Genomic DNA, 18,216 nt, shown 5'->3' with positions numbered 1-18,216 from the left:
TAATGCCACATCTCAGGAGTCACTTTTCTCTGTGACGCCGCATGATCCCACTTAGCTTTCCCTGGGCAGAGAATTGTGCGAAGAAGCATCAGTGTGAACTGGTCCGTATGAGTGTGGACGTGGGTGGCGCTGTGGTCTAAACCACTGAGCCTCTTGGGCTTGCCAATCAGAAGGTCGGCAGTTCGAATCCCCACGATGGAGCAAGCTCCGGTTGCTCTGTCCCAGCTCCTGCCATCCTAGCAGTTCGAAAGCACGCCTGTGCAAGTAGATCAATAGGTACCACTGCAGCAGGAAGGTAAACTGTGTGCTCTGGTTTCTGTCACGGTGTTCCATTGTGCCAGAAGCAATTTAATCATGCTGGCCCAATGTCCTGGAAAGCTGTCTGTGGACAAACGCCGGCTCCCTTAGCCTGAAAGCGAGATGAGCGCCGCAACCCCACAGTCGCCTTTGACTGGGCTTAACCGTCCAGGGGTCCTTTACCTTTTTACCTTTGCTAATGAGTATGCTGAGTCAGGCCATTGGTTCTGCCTAGCTTAGTATTGTCAGCAAGGGATTCTCCCAGTGCTACCGGGAGATGGCAGGGATTGAATGCAGGAACATGGGGGCTCTCTGGCCCTACCCCAAAAGAGTCCGCTGTGGCCTTTGGTTGACAGCAGGAGCTGGAACACAAGGCCTGGTGCTGGCTGAAAATGCATAGTACTTATTTCATGCTGGGTTTGCAAATAGCCTGTGACTGGCGCTAATTCGAGAGTGGGGGGGGGGGAGGCATTTATATCTTGCATGGTGATTTGCAGCAGCATACAGATCCTTTCCCTGGAACCTGGAAGGCAAGCAAGACAAATGATTTCATATACTGTTGTTGTTGTAAACCGATGGAATTTATTTTGAAGGCTGGCATAGAAGTACCTTAAGTAAAAGAGTGTCCTATCCCGAACAATCCTTCTTTGAAAAGTGGATTTATAGTGTCTATTCACCTTTTTCTCTGCCATACCCTCCAACATTTCTCCGATGAAAATAGGGACACCCCAAGGAAAAGCGGGAGGGATGCAGGTGGCGCTGGGGTTAAACCATAGAGCCTAAGACTTGCAGATCAGAAGGTCGACAGTTCGAATCCCCACGATGGGGTGAGCTCCCGTTGCTCGGTCCCTGCTCCTGCCAACCTAGCGGTTTGAAAGCACATCAAAGCGCAAGTAGATAAATAGGTACCGCCTCCGGTGGGAAGGTAAACGGCGTTTTCGTGCGCTGCTCTGGTTCGCCAGAAGCGGCTTAGTCATGCTGGCCACATGACCCAGAAGCTGTACGCCGGCTCCCTTGGCCAATGAAGCGAGATGAGCGCCGCAACCCCAGAGTTGGCCACGACTGGACCTAATGGTCAGGGGTCCCTTTACCTTTACCTTTAAGGAAAAGTGGGAGATATCGGAAACTGGGATGGCTTCTGTAAATCTGGGGCTGCCCCTGGAAAATAGAGACACTTTGAGGCTCTGCTCTCCCCCACTGCCCTGCTTCTTGAAACAGAGGCTGTCTCTGTGGTGGTTTAAGTTTAAAAGGCCCTGGGTTCAGGTCCTGCTGCTGAAACCTTGTCCTATTGAAAGGTTCTCAGCTCGCCAAGCTGGGAAAGATCCTGGCTTTGGGACACTGGAAAGCCACCACAGTCTTATGGAGTAGAAAACTCAGTAAACAAGAACAACAGCCCTAGTCCTTCTGAGTCAGGGGGGGAACCTGACTTCATGGGCATTCCTCATTTTGTTTAATATTTTGGATACTGCCCTGCTGCCACAATATACTTATACATAAGCAATGTTGCCAGCTAGCATGGATGCTTTCCGCCTCTTATCTTTGCCTTCTCCCTCCTCCCTTAGTCTACAGAGGCAGCTCTTGGCTGTTTTATGATAGATTTTTGGTCTGCAGTCCAGCAGGTTGTAAGGTGCTGCCAGATCATTGAAGTCTCGAGGCCGGGCTAGCAAGCGAAATACCACAGATACGTACCAGGTCCCAGGCACGTGTGAAATATTAGGGTTTTTGCTGATCTGTTGCGTAGCAGTTTTGCATTTTCTTGAAAAGTCTGGGAGGCTGTCGTAGAACCAGGCAGTCTTTGAAGGAGATTCCAGGGGAATCTTTGCTTCCTTGTCTAGAGCGATAAAAAGAATTTTGAGCCCTGGCTACTACGACTAAAAAGGAGGGGGTAATTTAACACGACGGCTTGCTTTCGCAGAGGGTGGGGGCAGAGAAAACCTGAAAACCAGGTGAACTTCTGAAAGTGGAGTGCCAATGTCACCGCTTGGCTCAGAAGGGAAAGTGTTTCCAGCTTATACCTGCCTGGCAGGAAATCTCTAGCATGAATCTTGCCCAGAGCAAATAGGGTTTTGCAACACTTCTACTGTAGTTGGCCTGAGGGCGTTTATAAGTCAGATGTAAAACGATATCTTGCAGATGGGTGAATAATCAGAACAAAGTTCAGGGCATTTGCAAGCAGAGAGTTTTACTTTCTTGTTGTTGCAGAATACAGCCTCTCCTGCCTTTTGCCTTCCTCTGGTTGTTAAGAAGCCATTTTTCTCTTGGGCTTTGCATCGGTGCTCTGGCTTCGAGGTTTTACAGTGAACATTTCTTGGCATCTTAGAGTAGGGCTGCGCAATATCTGGTTTTTGACATCGCGATAAATCACCAGCCAAACACCGCGATACAACAATATATTGTGATATCTGAAATAAGGATGGAGTTATGTAGAGGCATTGAATGGCTGACTTAACGTTTTTCCCCACGTTGCAATTTTTGTATGGCACACACAATATATTGCACACAATATATTCACAATAAATTATGAAACTGATATCACAATATGGACTTCAAACTGGTTTTGGACAATATATCGCCCACCCCATATGAGAGAGCCACAACCAGCCTCTGTGGATACAGTTCAGGGCTAAATAGACTTGTGAAATATGGACCACTTATAAATGCCATCTCCAACTCCTCGAAAGATACTATCAATGGTGTCTCCAAAATTTTTTACACATCACTTGGGAAGACAGGCGAACTAATGCCAGTGTACTGGAAGAAGCAAAGATCACCAGTGTCAAAGCAATGATTCTTCAACATCAACTTTGTTGGACTGGTCATGTTCGGATGCCTGATTATCGTCTTCCAAAGCATTACCTTATTACGAACTCAGGAATGGAAAGCGTAATGCTGGTGGTCAACAAAAGAGGTTTAAGGCTCTCTCAAGGCAAATCTAAAAAAATGTAGTATAAACACTGACAAGTGGGAAACACTGGCCTGTAAGTGCTCCAATTGGAGAACAGCCTTTACCAAAGGTGTCTCGAACTCAGGACGAAAGAGAGAAATGTGTTAAGAGGAAGGCACGTTTCGCAAATCCACACTGTGATCAACTCCTGCCTGGAAACCTATGTCCCCACTGTGGAAGGACGTGTGGATCCAGAATTGGCTTCCACAGTCACTTACGAACTCACTGTTAAAACTGTGTTCATGGAAGACAATCTTGTTTGGCTACAAGTAATCGCCAAAGGAGAAGAAGATAAGGGCAGCTTCCTATGTGCTTACGGCTTCAGTCTGCGTGCGCATAATGGGAATTGGCATAGCTAGTAAAAGGGGGGAAAAAAGGGAAGTATGTTTAAAAAGATGAAACGTTTAATATCCTCCGCTCATTAGATTGTTATGCCTTCAGGCAGGGCCTGCATCTTACTTTGATAGCGGTGCCTAAATCTTCAAGACAGATGATAATGTGGAGTTTAAATATTAATAAGTGCTATCCCACAGTCAGATTAATCTTGTGTAAATAGTCCTCGTAGTGGTTTTGGCGATGTTGGGTAAATGAGGCAACGCTTAGTGCTTGCCCATCTGCATAAACACTCAGCAGCCGGCAACAGTTTCAGTTGCTGCCGTGTGCAGAAACCATGCAAGGTGTGTGCATGTGTGTGCTTGTTGCACAGGGTTGTGGATACCTATTTTGTGTAGAAGAAAACCATGTACAGTCGTACCTTGGAAGTCAAACGGAATCCTTTCCAGAAGTCCATTCGACTTCCAAAACATTTGGAAAATGAAGCATGGCTTCTGATTGGCTGCAGGAAGCTCCTGCAGCCAACCGGATGCCACAGAGACCCCGTTGGACATTTGGGTTCCAAAGAACATTCGCAAACCAGGGCACTCACTTGCAGGTTTGCAGCGTTCAGGAGCCAAAACGTCTAAGTACCAAGGGGTTTGGGATCCAAGGTACGACTGTACTGGCATCCATGAAGGGACAAGTGTGTGTATCAGCCCTGAGCTTTGAAGGAAAGTCATCTCTCCAGCCTTCTCCGCTCAGCTGTGCTGCACTTTGGTGGGGATATTTCTGTGTATCCTGGCTTAACCTCGCTGATTCTTCTTCCTTTGGGGGGTGGGTCCATTCATATGAAAAGGAGTGCCGCAACAGAGACCTGCAGGCTGCTCTTTCCCTTCTGATTTCTGTTTTCTTCCTCCCTTAAGATGCCGACAGCATCATCGAAAAGGCATCTCACTCTGGGATGATCAACCCGAGCCGCCAGTGGCAGATATTGAAGCAGAATGCAGGTGTGGCTCACTTCGAATACCAGATCCGGGTCACTTGCGACGAGCACTACTACGGCTTTGGCTGCAACAAGTTTTGCCGGCCGAGAGATGACTTTTTTGGGCACTACACCTGCGACCAGAACGGCAACAAAACGTGCTTGGAAGGCTGGATGGGTCTGGACTGTGACAAAGGTTTGTGATGCCCGTGTTACGTTCCCTGGGTATTGTGTGGCACTAGAAGTCAGGGAGCACCAAAGATCATTTCCGTTCCCCTTAATTCCAGGCAAGTTGAGGGCAAACAGGTCAGCTATTTAACCGAGAGTCCCGCACCATCCCAAGCAAAGTTGGAGGGTTCTTAGGCCTCATTTAACGATGCATGATAATGGGTCTTGCAACCTCAATTTAGTGCAGTGTTTCTCAAACTTGGGTCTCTGGCTTTTGTTGCACTACAGCTCCCATCATTCCTAGCTAGCAGGACCAGTCAGTGGTCAGGGATGATGGGAGTTGTAGTCCAAAAACAGCTGGAGACCCCAGGTTCAAGGAAAACTGATTTTGCGGCTCAATATAACAGAGGTTTTTGAATGGTGGCGACTGAGATGGAATTATTCAGAGTTGTACTTGAGGAATCCGTCTTCTACTGAGTCAGGCAATTGGTCCATGTAGCTTAGCAGTCATCTACCTTCTGCCAGTCATAATTGGAAACAAGATGCAGGTAAGAATGGAGGCCTAGCAGAATAACTCCCATCATCCCTGGCCATGCAGCAGGGGCTGATGGTATCTGTAGTCCCAACAGTATCCCTAGGGCCACAAATTTCCCGTCCCTGGTATAAGGCAGCTACATGACAGTAAATCAGATACGTTTCATAGTGTGAAGAAGCAAGGTTTCTTCTTTTCTGATAGTGAAGCTTCAAGAGAAAGGTGCTTGCTCAAGAGAAAGGTTCTTTTTCGGTTATGAGCCTGCATCCTAAATAATACTCAGCTGTGGGGCTGTGCCTTTTCACTTTCAAATGCAAATCGGTTTGCAATGAGGAGAAGGTAGGGGTGGATCTGCGTAGAACATTTTGGCTCTTTTGAAAGGGAATGGACTCTCTTCCTGAGAAAACGTGGAGACTTATAATGTATATGTTGGAAAGAGAGTTTTTCGCACATCACGGGAGGCTTTTGAAAACGGGACTTAAATTTCTGCTCCAGGGATGATGGAGTTGCTGTCATGAGACATTACCTACCCTAGTTTCTCTTCCAGTAGACTTGATCCAAGGGACCTGTTTAAACCTTGGATTTGGTAGGATTACAGTACTAGCGGGAGATTAAAACGTTCCCACGAGGGGCGAGAGTCCAGGGAAAGGGTCTCTTGTGCTGTTCAGAGGGGGGGACCCCAAACATACCCTTCTAATCCCCCCTTCTTCTCTCCATAGCCATCTGTCGTCAGGGTTGCAGCCCCAAACACGGTTCTTGCAAAATTCCCGGAGAGTGCAGGTAAACCAAACAAATCTTCCTTTGGCTAAGCAATCGTAACTTTTCAAATTAAACGGGGGGCTGTCTAGCCGGGGGGGAGGGAGGGAGGGAGGGAGGGAGGAAGAAAGAAACGCTACCCCTTCTTCCCGCTGCATTATGAAATGTTTAATTGCATGTTCTCCATTCTTGGCGTCAGTGAGGTGAAACGTTTCCCTTGCTCGAAATGCCCAGCATCTCTCCGTGTTGGGCATGGAGGCGAGAGGATGAATGCATTTGTGGATGTTTCGCAATGAGCTGCGGCCGAAATTCTTCGCAAACTTTCCCTCCCCCCCTGTGTGCAAAATCTGCTGATCGAGGCATTTTCCTCTATAGTGTGTTTAATTACATGACTTGCTTTCATCCCTCCCTCCCCATTCCCTCAACTTTGTCCCCCATCAATAGGCAAAAGTTGAGCATTCTTTAGAATAGGATTAATGCAGCCTCTTGGTTCCTCTGGTCTTGGGAGCCAGACTTGGGAGTGATGAGAGGTTAATAGCTTGGATGGAATCTTGTCTGTAGATACTGATGAAGGCAGAGTCTTTTGCCGTAGTCTTTTGAAGTTGAAGTCTCTTCTCTTTTGGCCAGCAGACAAGGAGAAAGGGAGGGAGGGAGAGGCAGAGCTTGTATATAGCCAGACAGTATAAGGGATCCAGCTAGAAAGCCAAGAATCTCATCTGCATGTATTTCTAATAATTGGTTTTCGCTTTCGTATCCAGGTAGGGTTTCTGGATGGTGTTGGGGTTATGTAATCCTTGTTTGTATAAGGCCACTGCTTTGTTTTTATTTTTTAAGGCCAGCGTAATTATCTGTCTCTTGCATAAGCATCAACCTTCTTAGCTCATGCAGCCTGCTATGGTGTCACAGATCCCACAGGGTAGAATTTAATTCCCAGGGGTTGGTTTCCCCACTTTGCTGGACACAGAACTGGACACAGGAACGTGGGCTGTCACCCAACCAGGCCAAGCTTCTCCAGTCCTTTGAGCCCAGTTCCGGCGTCTGCTTCCTCTGCTACGTCCTGCGACGCTGAGTTCCGCAGACCCAGAGTGGTGAATCCACCCTGTGTCGTGCGATGAAATACAAAGCCTTAAATAGGGAAAGTTTAGGGACAGTGGGTGTGGGAAGGAGGGAGTTGTCCAGCCCTAGGAGTAAATACAGTGGTACCTCAGGTTACAGATGCTTCAGGTTACAGACTCCGCTAACCCAGAAATAGTACCTCAGGTTAAGAACTTTGCTTCAGGATGAGAACAGAAATTGTGCTACGGCAGCAGCGGGAGGCCCCATTAGCTAAAGTGGTGCTTCAGGTTAAGAACAGACCTCCGGAATGAATTAAGTACTTAACCCGAGGTACCACTGTACATTCTTTCTGCAGCACCCCTGTGGGGCTCAGGATGCCAGTTATGTCACCCCTTGCCTGCAGAGCTGGCAGCCCCTTACCCTTTTTCGAACACCCTCCCTTGTGGAGTGTTCCCTCAGCCTCCTCTCCTCTCCCCTCTCCTTGGGAGTCCTTTGGACAGCTGCTGTCCCAAAGAGTGTTGCCTCGTCATACTGCCCCACAGGGGCCAGGGAAGCACCCCACCCCCCGGCCAGCCCCAGAGGCACCATTCACCTGGGATGCTTGTAGCCAGAGCTGCTGCAACAAACAGCCATGCAGAGACACGAGAGGGCATCAGAGGAGGGAGGGAAGAAAAGAAGGACAGAGGCCAGTATGCCCGCGGCACCCCTTACCATCATTCACGGCACCCCAGGGTGCCACGGCACACTGGTTGAAAGCTCCTGTGTTATGTGCCTTGGTTGTGCATGCTGCTGCAGGCTGCGATTCTGCCTGGAAGAAATGCTCATGAGTCTGTGCAGTATTTGGGGTGGCACACCTCCCTTTGCCAGTGTCTGAGCACTTGCCTGCATGGGCAAGGGGGCGCTTCCCCTGTGATGCTGCCGCTCCCGGTGGCTGGATGTGATGGTTCAAACGTTTCGAGCAACAGCTCAGACGAGACACAATATTCGCATATAGCAGAGGGGGTCTTGGAGAGACATCGTTGCGGCAGTCATGTGCCGCAGCACCTGTGTCCCCACAACCCTAGGGTTGTGGTTGTGCCAGCGTCACAGCTTGGTGGCACAGCATCTCCTTGGTCTTGAGTTCATTTCCCAGCTTCTCCAGGTATTGCTTGGAGTGGATTCTGTGTCTAAAGCTCTGGAGAACTGCTGTCATTCAGGGTGGACGGTGACCCAAGCCCACCCAGAATTGGCTGCATCACAGGGTTGGACTTACATGACCTTTCGCCCACCTACAATTCTATGAGCTAACTGGAACAATGCTCTGACTTGTGTATATGTTCGAATATGGTGTTGGTTGGTTGTCTGCAGTCCAAAGGGGACTAATGTTCTTAGGTATTATTATTATTATTATTATTATTATTATTATTATTATTACCCCGCCCATCTGGCTGGGCTTCCCCAGCCACTCTGGGCGGCTTCCAACAAAACACTAAAATACAATAACCTATTAAATATTAAAAGCGTCCCTAAACAGGGCTGCCTTCAGATGTCTTCTAAAAGTTTGGTAGTTCTTTTTCTCTTTGACATCTGGTGGGAGGGCGTTCCACAGGGCGGGTGCCACCACTGAGAAGGCCCTCTGCCTGGTTCCCTGTAACTTGGCTTCTTCCAGCGAGGGAACCCCCACAAGGCCCTCAGCGCTGGACCTCAGTGTGTATGTGTGTGTGTTTCATGGAAAAAGCCTTTTCCCCATAGTCCCCAGCCCATCCCGGTAGCATTCATTCTTGTGAGTGTGCCTCACCCGAAACCAGATGGCTGTAGCCCCATGCCCTGTCACCAAAATTACGGTCTTCACATGGGTTCAAACACTGGTGGCAATACATACAGATTTTTGATTTCCCTCTCCCAGCTGGGGAGATCAGGCAATTTTCTTACGCTGGTCCTGGGGCTGGCAGAAAGCTGGTTTGTTGATGGTTCCTTGTAGCATAGGAGACTTTTGGAGGTGGCCTCCCCATCTTGTGCCACACTCGGACAGCTCTGCCTCATTTCAGCGACTCCCCTGGCATATCCCTGCTGTGCTTGTGGCACTCTGCCCAAATCCAAATGGCCCCTCAGGCGACAGAGCTCAGGTTACGTGCTTTGAAATGGAGCATGTTTGGGGCACGCATGTTGTGTGCGCAACTCGAGCACGCCAAAGGAGCTGAGATCCGCTTGAACCCTTATGGCGTGCCGTTCCAAAATGGGGGGTTTGCTTTGCCCCTCCGCCCTGCAAACTTGGTAAGGCCTGCTTCCTTTCCAACCCTTGAGAACATACATGAATCACTCCTAGATAAGGGCGATGCAAAAATCCGACCAGCCCTGATAACAGAAGAGAGGCTTGTGTTTGTGTGCATGTGTGTGTTGTGTGTTTCGGTTGGGCTGCAGTGTTTTGTTCGCCCCCATTTTTGTCTGGGCCGGAGACCAGCTTGCTGCCTGAGCTGGAGCCAGAGCTCCCAGAGATTTGTGCTTCTGTCATCCATCTGAAAGTGCCTTATGGGGTTTGCCCACATTCCTCACTAGCCAGAACAACAGGCTTTGTTTCCAGAGTTCAAGCCTTCCTCTGTCTCTCACCTCCCACTCTCTGCCCAGACATGCTCTAGTGCCCTTATTTACTTAAGGTGCAATTTTCCCACACTTCCTTTGCAAAGTTCTCCAGCGATGTTGCTGTCCTTCCTGATACCCCAGCCTCAATTATATTCTTGGACTCAGAGGGAAACAAGATTATAACTCTTTTTCCATTAAGTTTGGGGAGGGGGGGGGGTCAGGGAATGAGTCACAGTCTCTTTAATGTTGCAAATGCGATAGTTTGAAAATAAGAATTTTCAAAACTGGCTAGATCTGAAATAAGAACACATAGAAGAGTCTGACTCCCTCCCCACCCCTGCCCCAAATTTCGTTTTGGAAGCCACTCGCAGCAGAAGAAGACAGTCTGATTTAAAAAAAAAAAAAATTAAAGCCCTGTATGTGAGCCAGGCTTCTCCGCATGAGAATGCGATTGTGTTATGTTGTTAACGCAGAAAGACTTAATAAATGCTTCGGGCTAAAATTAGCACTGCTTTGTTTTTTTGTTTTGTTTTTGCTTTCTTTCTTAAATTGGCTGGCGTTTGCTTCTTTGGAACAGATCTATCAAGATGGGCTGTGCCTAGCATTTAAAAGTAGAATTTTTGGGGTGGGCGGGCGTTTGGAGACCCTGTAAAGTAGTGGTGTCCAAACTTTTTTCAAAGAGGGCCAGATTTGATGAAGTGAGGGCTGGCCAAAGTTGTTTAGCTTTTTTTAAGGATTTTGCCCCAAAGTTGAGCTTTTTGATTGAAGTTGTTGAGCTTATTTTAGGATTTTATCCCAAAGTTGTTGAGCTGTTTTTAGGATTTGGCCCCCGGGCCGGACTTTGAACATGCCTGCTGTAAAGAAATGATTGCTTCTCCATCTCTGAGCAGGGTATACTGCGAAGGCTACTGACTCTCTGCTTGTCCACACTTCTGTTTAATGCTTGCAGAGTTCAGGCTGAGAAAAGAATCTATAATTTTTGTATTCTTTGTGACTTCCATATCAAAAAGGTTGGGGGGGGGGTCATTCCCCTTTGCTCTGTCTTGCCCACAGAGATGACTCTGCCAATTGGGCTTCCAACAGATATATTTTAATATTTCTCTTTTATTGAATATATCCAGAGGCTTTGAACTGCTTGCTCTCTCTCTCTCTCCCCTGTTCTGTAAAATTAATTAGGGGAGTGGCTTGCTGTCTGAGGTTTTTAGATGGAGAGTTAAAAGTTGCTGCGAGCAATTAGCCCTTGGAAAGATCCCTATCGCTTTTCCCATGACAAGGATTTGCTGGGCAGAGTTTTTGAAAACTGAAAGCCCAACTGGCTTGGATGGAAAGGTTTATTTTAATAAGTTAGGGCCAGCTTAGCAAGTAATTGCCGGTGATCACTTCTTCCCAGGTCCCAGTAATGAAGTGAACTTTGCAGTTAACCCACAATTTCATGCTTTCAACCTTTCTTGTCTGTCCCCCCACCCCCACCCTCCCCTTCATATTCTTCGCTTCAAATAAAAATGGCAGTGTCTCAGTGTGGAATGTATTTAAACTGGAGATTTTCCTTAATGCCCTGTGTTTGCATTTGAGGAGGGGAGCTTTTCGGATAACAGATTACATCTCTTGCTTTGTTACACCAGCCTGGCTTCTTGAGCTTAAAGTAATACGTTCAGAACATAAACACAGGCACTTGAGCCAAACTTCGGATAAAAATTGGGTTCTCTAGGTTGAAATTATCTGGCGGAGAAAAAAATGTCAGATGAATATAACTGATTTATTATGTATGCAGCTATATGTTATCAAAGTGGAAACATCAGTGGACTTTTAACTATCTTCTGACTGCTGCCAGATTAATATCTCTCTTGAAAGAAGATGCTTCCTCTCCTCCTAATTTGAACATGTGATTCCCCCCCCCCCCAAAAAAAAAAACTCCAAGCAAACTGAGTTGCGGTCAAAGAGGAAATTCTCTAGTAACTTTGCTGTTCTATATTGGTTGGCTTGTTTTTCTTTCTGCTCAAGTATCCTTAAGCCCTTGTATTCATGAGAATCCTTGGGAGAATCCTCATTCTTCCTCTCTCCTCTCCTCCTTGCCCCTGTTTTATTAATTCATTTGTCAAACCCCAGGGATTGATCTACAGCATGCCTGCACCCATTCTCCCTTCCCTCCCATTTGTGTGAGTTTCAGAACAGTATTGTCTTCCATGGCACCACACTGGGGCTCCCAGAACAGTTATTCTTTTCTGAGAATAGGTTGTGTCTTGAGAGACCTTGGAGGGGAAACAAAAAACTTGGTTTGTTTACAAGAAACCACCAAATACTCCTTTTTTTTTTTTTTTTGGAAGCAGGGAGTGGGGGAGGCTTCTCTTTAAATCTTAAAATAAAAATAAGGATTTGTACATGGATGCTACTAGCTCAGAGATGGAAGTCCCTGCCAGAGAGGAATGGCAAATTAAACTGTTGGACTATCCCGAAATGACAAAACTGACTGGAAAGCTCAGGAACCAAGAAGACCAAAACTTTTAACAAAGGATGGGGGAAAAATTATAATTTATCTTGGAGACCACTGTAAGCAGATGAAAACATTGGCAGGGGTTGCAATAACGCTTGCAATGTAGCAAGTACTTTGGAGACAATGGAGTTACATAAAATAGAGATTGTTGGAAAAGATGCAGTAGAAATGGTTTAAAAATAGGACCCATGGAGGGGAGGGGAGAAGTCCAGAGATTTGGAGGAATCTGTAAATGTGGGTGTGTATGGTTGTATTGTTATAATTTTATGCTTGTAAAATCAAGTACAGTGGTACCTTGGGTTACATACGCTTCAGGTTACATACGCTTCAGGTTACAGACTCCGCTAACCCAGAAATAGTGCTTCAGGTTAAGAACTTTGCTTCAGGATAAGAACAGAAATTGTGCTCCGACGGCGCGGTGGCAGTGGGAGGCCCCATTAGCTAAAGTGGTGCCTCAGGTTAAGAACAGTTTCAGGTTAAGAACGGACCTCCGGAATGAATTAAGTACTTAACCCGAGGTACCACTGTAATTCCCCCCAAATAAATAAATGAATGAATAAGGATTTGTCGGCCCTGTTTCTTTCTTTTCGAGCGACTAATTCCCCTCTCCCTTTCTCTCTTTGAAGGTGTCAGTACGGTTGGCAAGGTCAGTACTGTGACAAGTGCATTCCTCACCCAGGCTGTGTCCATGGAACTTGCAATGAACCGTGGCAATGCCTCTGCGAAACCAACTGGGGTGGCCAGTTCTGCAATAAAGGTACACTCTTGAGGCAGCTTTGAAATGCTAGTTAAACATGATGGAGGTTGGGGAAGGCGGCGAGGGGGGGGGAGCTGCACCGCCTGGGGGAAAAGCCCCCTCTCCTTTTGTAACGCTGGCCTCTGGCTCGGTTGTGGGGCGGCGGTCAAAGCGCTCCGCAAACCCTCACCCGGAAGGCAGTTCCTTTCTCATTTTTCCGGACGGTCCCTTGCAGATCTCAACTATTGCGGAACTCACCCACCTTGCCTGAATGGGGGAACGTGCAGCAACACTGGACCGGACAAGTACCAGTGCTCCTGCCCAGAGGGTTACTCGGGACAGAACTGTGAAATCGGTAAGGATCTCTGCAATCGGTTGGTTTGACTGCTTTTGGGGGCTGCGCGCCCTGGGCTGTGCTAGAGAGATGGTCAGGAGAGAGCGAAAATCGGGAAGCAAGCAGTAATGAGGACATCCTGGGGACAGAATTGTTGCATCTGACCAATTTTGTTTTGGAGAGAGGGAGAATAGGTTGGAGTTACAGCTGGCACACACAGTTCTGCTGTTGAGCTGTGGTCCTCCCCGAGTTCAGGTCCTCGGTTGTGTCTTTGGTTCTGCCAATGATATCTAGCATGTACGAGTTAACTTTGCTCAAGAAAGGTTTACATTGTGATTTGTGGGCATCCCTAAAGTGTCCTGTCTGGGTATGTTTTATCTCTGTTTAGTAGGGGATAATACAGTTGCCAATAGGGACACGGGTGGCGCTGTGAGTTAAACCACAGAGCCTAGGGCTTGCCAATCAGGAGGTCGGTGGTTTGAATCCCCGTGATGGGGTGAGCTCCCATTGCTCGTTCCCAGCTCCTACCAACCTAGCAGTTTGAAAGCACACCAGTTCAAGTAGATAAATAGGTACCGCTCCGGCGGGAAGGTAAACGGCGTTTCTGTGCACTGCTCTGGTTTGCCAGAAGCGGCTTAAGTCATGCTGGCCACATGACCCTGAAGCTGTACGCCGGCTCCCTTGGCCAATAAAGCGAGATGAGCGCTGCAACCCCAGAGTCGGTCACAACTGGACCTAATGTTCAAGGGTCCCTTTACCTTTACCTTTAATACAGTCGCCATGAGATGAGGCAACTCTGCCTTAAGCAAGTATGAGCTACTTGCTTGGAAAGGGAGACAGCAGCCGGCAGATGGCTCAGCCCTCAAATAGATGCTTTCCCCATCTAAACCCAGCCGTTGTTGGGAGTTTTAGGCACTGTGTTCCCCACCGGCTCAGAGCCCAAGAGATGGAGGGGACAGGGAAAGTAGGACAGGTGATTTTTGAAAAAACGAGGTTGTCCGTGTCACCGGCATTGGCCAAGCTGAAGAGGATTCTGTTCTTGCTGCAGCGGAACACGCCTGCCTTTCGGATCCTTGCCACAATGGAGGAAGCTGCCTCGAAACCTCGACGGGATTTGAGTGTGTCTGTGCTCCAGGCTGGGGGGCACCAACCTGCACACTCAGTAAGTGGACAAGAATTTCCCAGCTTAGCAAAAGCTTTGAAGCTTGCTGAACCCAAACTGCCGTGCTGGCTTTTCTCAGTGGTTTCTAATGGTCCGATGAAATTTCTGCCTGGGCTTGTAATACGCTTCAGCTTTCTGCTCTCTCCTTGAAATTTGCACGCTGGGCCTCCAGATCTTTGACAATTCCAGTTCGCTATCCCAGATGTCTTGCCCCTCGAATCTGGAAGTCTGAATGGTCCTTTGTGAACGTCCACAAATGGATATTTTACCTGGATAGCCTTGTCGGGCTAGTTGTCTCTCTCTCTGAGGGCAAGGGCAAAAATGGCTTGGCTGACATCTTTTCTCGAAAGTAGCGTTTCCCAAACTTGGGTCTCCAGCTGTTTTTGCACTTCAACTCCCATCATCCCTAGCTAGCAGGACCAGTGGTCAGGGATGATGGGAATTGTAGTCCCAAAACAACCAAAGACCGAAGTTTGGGAAATAACTGCTTTAAAGGCTGCTCGGTTGTGAAAGTGCTGTCTGTCTGCGCATGAACGTATTTCAGATGATCAAAATGTGTAAGCATTGCCGGAGCTGCAACTGCAGGGTGGGTTGGGGAGGAGAATGAAAAGCGGGAGCCATGGTTTCATATTGGATAAGGCTAGGGAAACTAGGCCCTTGTGGGTAATCTCCTTGGAGTTGTAACATCAGAAGTGGCTAGCCCTTCTGCATTTTCTACAGAGTTTTCCTCACTTTTCTGACTATAGCAATGGATTTGGGCCTGTGCCTAGTGTGGCTGCCAGCCTGAGTGCTCTTGATGATGCTGAGACACGCATACTAAAGTGAAATCTCTCTCGGTAGATATCGACGACTGCTCTCCAAACCCCTGTGGCCATGGAGGGACCTGCCAGGATCTGGTTGATGGGTTTAAATGTATTTGCCCGCCTCAGTGGACTGGCAAAACGTGTCAGATTGGTAAGTATTGGACCATAGATTTATGGAAGGGGAAATAAGGAATTGGAGAACTTGCTCCAGATTTAGGGACATCTGTCGCTGCGTGCTTCGTGCTGAGGAATGTTTGTGACCTTGACATTATTCAGGCTCAGCCCGTGCTTTTGAAGCCACTGGGGACGCTTCCGCCGGGAGTGGAATACCTGGGATCTTTTAAAGAATGACAGTGATCTCCGTCCCTCTCTCTCTCTTTCAGCGCATGGGATTCTAATTGACATTATTAACTTTTGCCATAAATGGTATAAAGGGTAAATGGTATAACTGCCTGATCCAGTGTGTTTCAAATGCGTGATCTTGAGCATATGAGGCATGGGAGTCTCTGGGCTTCTTCTTGCCTTTCTGTGTCTAAATCACAGCAATCTTCTCAATTGCTCTTCATAATAACCATGATTTTATTATTTCTACCCTGCCCATCTGACTGGGTTGTCCCAGCCACTTTGGGTGGCTCTTGTATGGGGACAATGGGCAAATGTTTCTGTGTGGCATCAGTAGAGCCTCCACATTTTCTTTCCCTCATCCCGATAGTCCCCAAAGCAGCATTCGTGCAGAGAACCCAGTTCATGAACCTGGTCTTTCCATGACTGCAGTTTCCTCCTGTAAGCTGTTTTGGTGACTATACTGGCCTCGCCCCATGGCTTTGCTTCTCCATTCCCCCCAAAAGCTGCTATAACAGGAGACACTGGCTGTATGTCAGTGGAGTGGATCCATAGCATAACACAACAAGATTGTGTTTGTTGAGAGCTGGCTGCATGTGCAAAGAAACTTGTGAAGAGCCTTAGCTGAATCTTGTACGAACCTTCTGATCGAGGACCATGTCCTCAGCTACCCGCCATCAACTTTTAGACTGCAGAGTCATTTCTGCAACGATCCTTTGCCGCTCATGCGAGCCCCTATTATTAAATTTGGAAATGTCACACGTCTGGTGAAAGGGACCGCGATCCACAAAGGCTTACGCCACAAGTTTAGGTCGCAGCTCAGGTTTAAGTTGCTCTCAAACTACAGTCGTACCTTGGAAGTTGAACGGAATCCATTCTGGAAGTTTGTTCGACTTCCAAACCTTTGGAAACCGAAGTGCGGCTTCTGATTGGCTGCAGGAAGGTCCTGCAGCCAATCAGAAGCCCCGTCAGACGTTTGGGTTCCAAAGAACGTTCGCAAACACTCACTTAGACGCTCGACCCATGAAGCGTTCGGGATCCAAGGTACGACTGTACTTCCCCGCCTTCCCCAGCCAGAAGTATCCTGGGAGCTGAAGTTTAAGGGTGCTGGGAATTGTAGCTCCCCTAACAACTCTCAGCACCCTTAACAAATTGCTGTTCTCAGGATTCTTTGGGGAGCAGAGGGAAGCCCTGACCCTTGAGGTTGGTGTAAGAGCGCTTTGAACGTAGGGTGTGGATCTGAAATAAGTAGTTTTAAGATTCCACAAGGCTCTTTGCTGCAGCAGAGCTTATCCGCCTGGAGACTTATCTTTGCAGGATCTCTGTGATGAGTGTTCCTATGACTCCTGCTGACATTTCTTCTTCTTAAGACAGGGTGTCCTTTTGCTGCCTCTCCCACCTCTCCCCCCCCCCACCTCCCTGTCAGCCTGGTGGGAAAGCGATTCTTGTCCCTCTGTTCACATTAACTCCTTCAGACTAGAGGAGGAGAGGGAGAATTTGCAGCTGCATTCCGAGCTGTGGATGATCTCATGAAGAATGAGCTGTCTGCATTCTTCATCCAACAGTATTAATCCCAATGACTGGGGATGATGCTCTGTCATTTTGAAACTCTCCAACTCCCTTGCCTCCCTTCCTTCCTTTCTTTCTCCCTCCCACCCTCTTTTTTTCCCCTTTGTATTTTTTTTAATTTAAAAAGTTGCTCTTAATTAAGGCCAAGGACTCTGTGATTGCTAGTGCCATAATTGGGAAAATAAAATCTGAAAGTCCCCCAGTACAGTGGTAACTTGGGTTACATACGCTTCAGGTTACAGACTCCGCTAAACCAGAAATAGTGCTTCAGGTTAAGAACTTTGCTTCAGGATGAGAACAGAAATTGTGCTCCGGCGGTGCGGCAGCAGCAGGAGACCCCATTAGCTAAAGTGGTGCTTCAGGTTAAGAACAGTTTCAGGTTAAGTACGGACCTCTGGAACGAATGAAGTACTTAACCCGAGGTACCACTGTACTATTGCCTCGCCTCCGTCTTTTTTTAAAGTCTTGCTAATCCACTCCTGCGTGCTTAAAAACGAGAAGGAACTGTTTTGTCTTCTAACGAACTGTGCTGTGAAAACGAGAGAGTGGTCTGTGTCTCTCCCTTTGACAGCACCCCCTCCTCTCTTCTCTTTTCAGATGCCAACGAATGTGAGGGCAAACCTTGTCTGAATGCCAATTCCTGCAGGAACTTGATTGGCAACTACTATTGCAACTGTGTCCCTGGCTGGACTGGCCAGAACTGTGATATAAGTAGGCATCTTTTCCTCCGTATGCTGATACGTAATGACCACTGCTTTTTTTGCTTGGGTTTCTGTGGGCAAGAGGTGACCTGTGTTCTGAGTTTTGAGGCTCAGCCATTGGCATTAGCCAGCAATGGCAAGGGTGGTCATCGGCAGCCGATGTTTTTAGAAAGGGAGTAGTCCGTCTGGCATGAATAAGAGGCCCTTTTCTCAAACCCATTAGTCCACGACACCGGCTATATGCCGATAAGGCGGCTTGAAACAATGATGTGAAGTTTTCCGCTTAGCTCCACTGTAAGAATGGCTCGGGGTTCCCACCCTTTATCCTGGCCTTATCCGGAGGAAAGCATGCAGGAAGCTGGACAAAGGGATTTATCTAGCCTAGAGTTTCGAAGCCCGCTTGAATTCTTTCTCGTGCCTTTCCTATGCGCGCTGCCTTTCTAAAGGCTTGCCTACTCCCATATGTGAT

At 47.8% G+C, this 18,216-nt stretch overlaps 1 protein-coding gene across 1 annotated transcript in view; it reads left to right on the top strand.

Moving 5' to 3' along the window:
• The window catches only part of JAG1 (jagged canonical Notch ligand 1), a 67,573-nt gene that overhangs the window by 24,609 nt on the left and 24,748 nt on the right, over positions 1 to 18,216 (top strand). The window contains exons 4-10 of the mRNA XM_081856843.1: positions 4,480 to 4,734; positions 5,958 to 6,018; positions 12,727 to 12,857; positions 13,072 to 13,191; positions 14,219 to 14,332; positions 15,173 to 15,286; positions 17,644 to 17,757. Of these exons, the coding sequence (XP_081712969.1) occupies positions 4,480 to 4,734; positions 5,958 to 6,018; positions 12,727 to 12,857; positions 13,072 to 13,191; positions 14,219 to 14,332; positions 15,173 to 15,286; positions 17,644 to 17,757 (909 nt within the window). The remainder of the gene's footprint in view (positions 1 to 4,479; positions 4,735 to 5,957; positions 6,019 to 12,726; positions 12,858 to 13,071; positions 13,192 to 14,218; positions 14,333 to 15,172; positions 15,287 to 17,643; positions 17,758 to 18,216) is intronic.

The sequence above is a fragment of the Podarcis erhardii genome (assembly GCF_964252035.2).
Source record: "Podarcis erhardii genome assembly, chromosome: 3".
Lineage (NCBI taxonomy): Eukaryota > Metazoa > Chordata > Lepidosauria > Squamata > Lacertidae > Podarcis > Podarcis erhardii.
The sequence above is the reverse complement of the archived record's forward strand: the minus strand, read 5'-3'. Positions and strand labels throughout refer to the sequence as shown.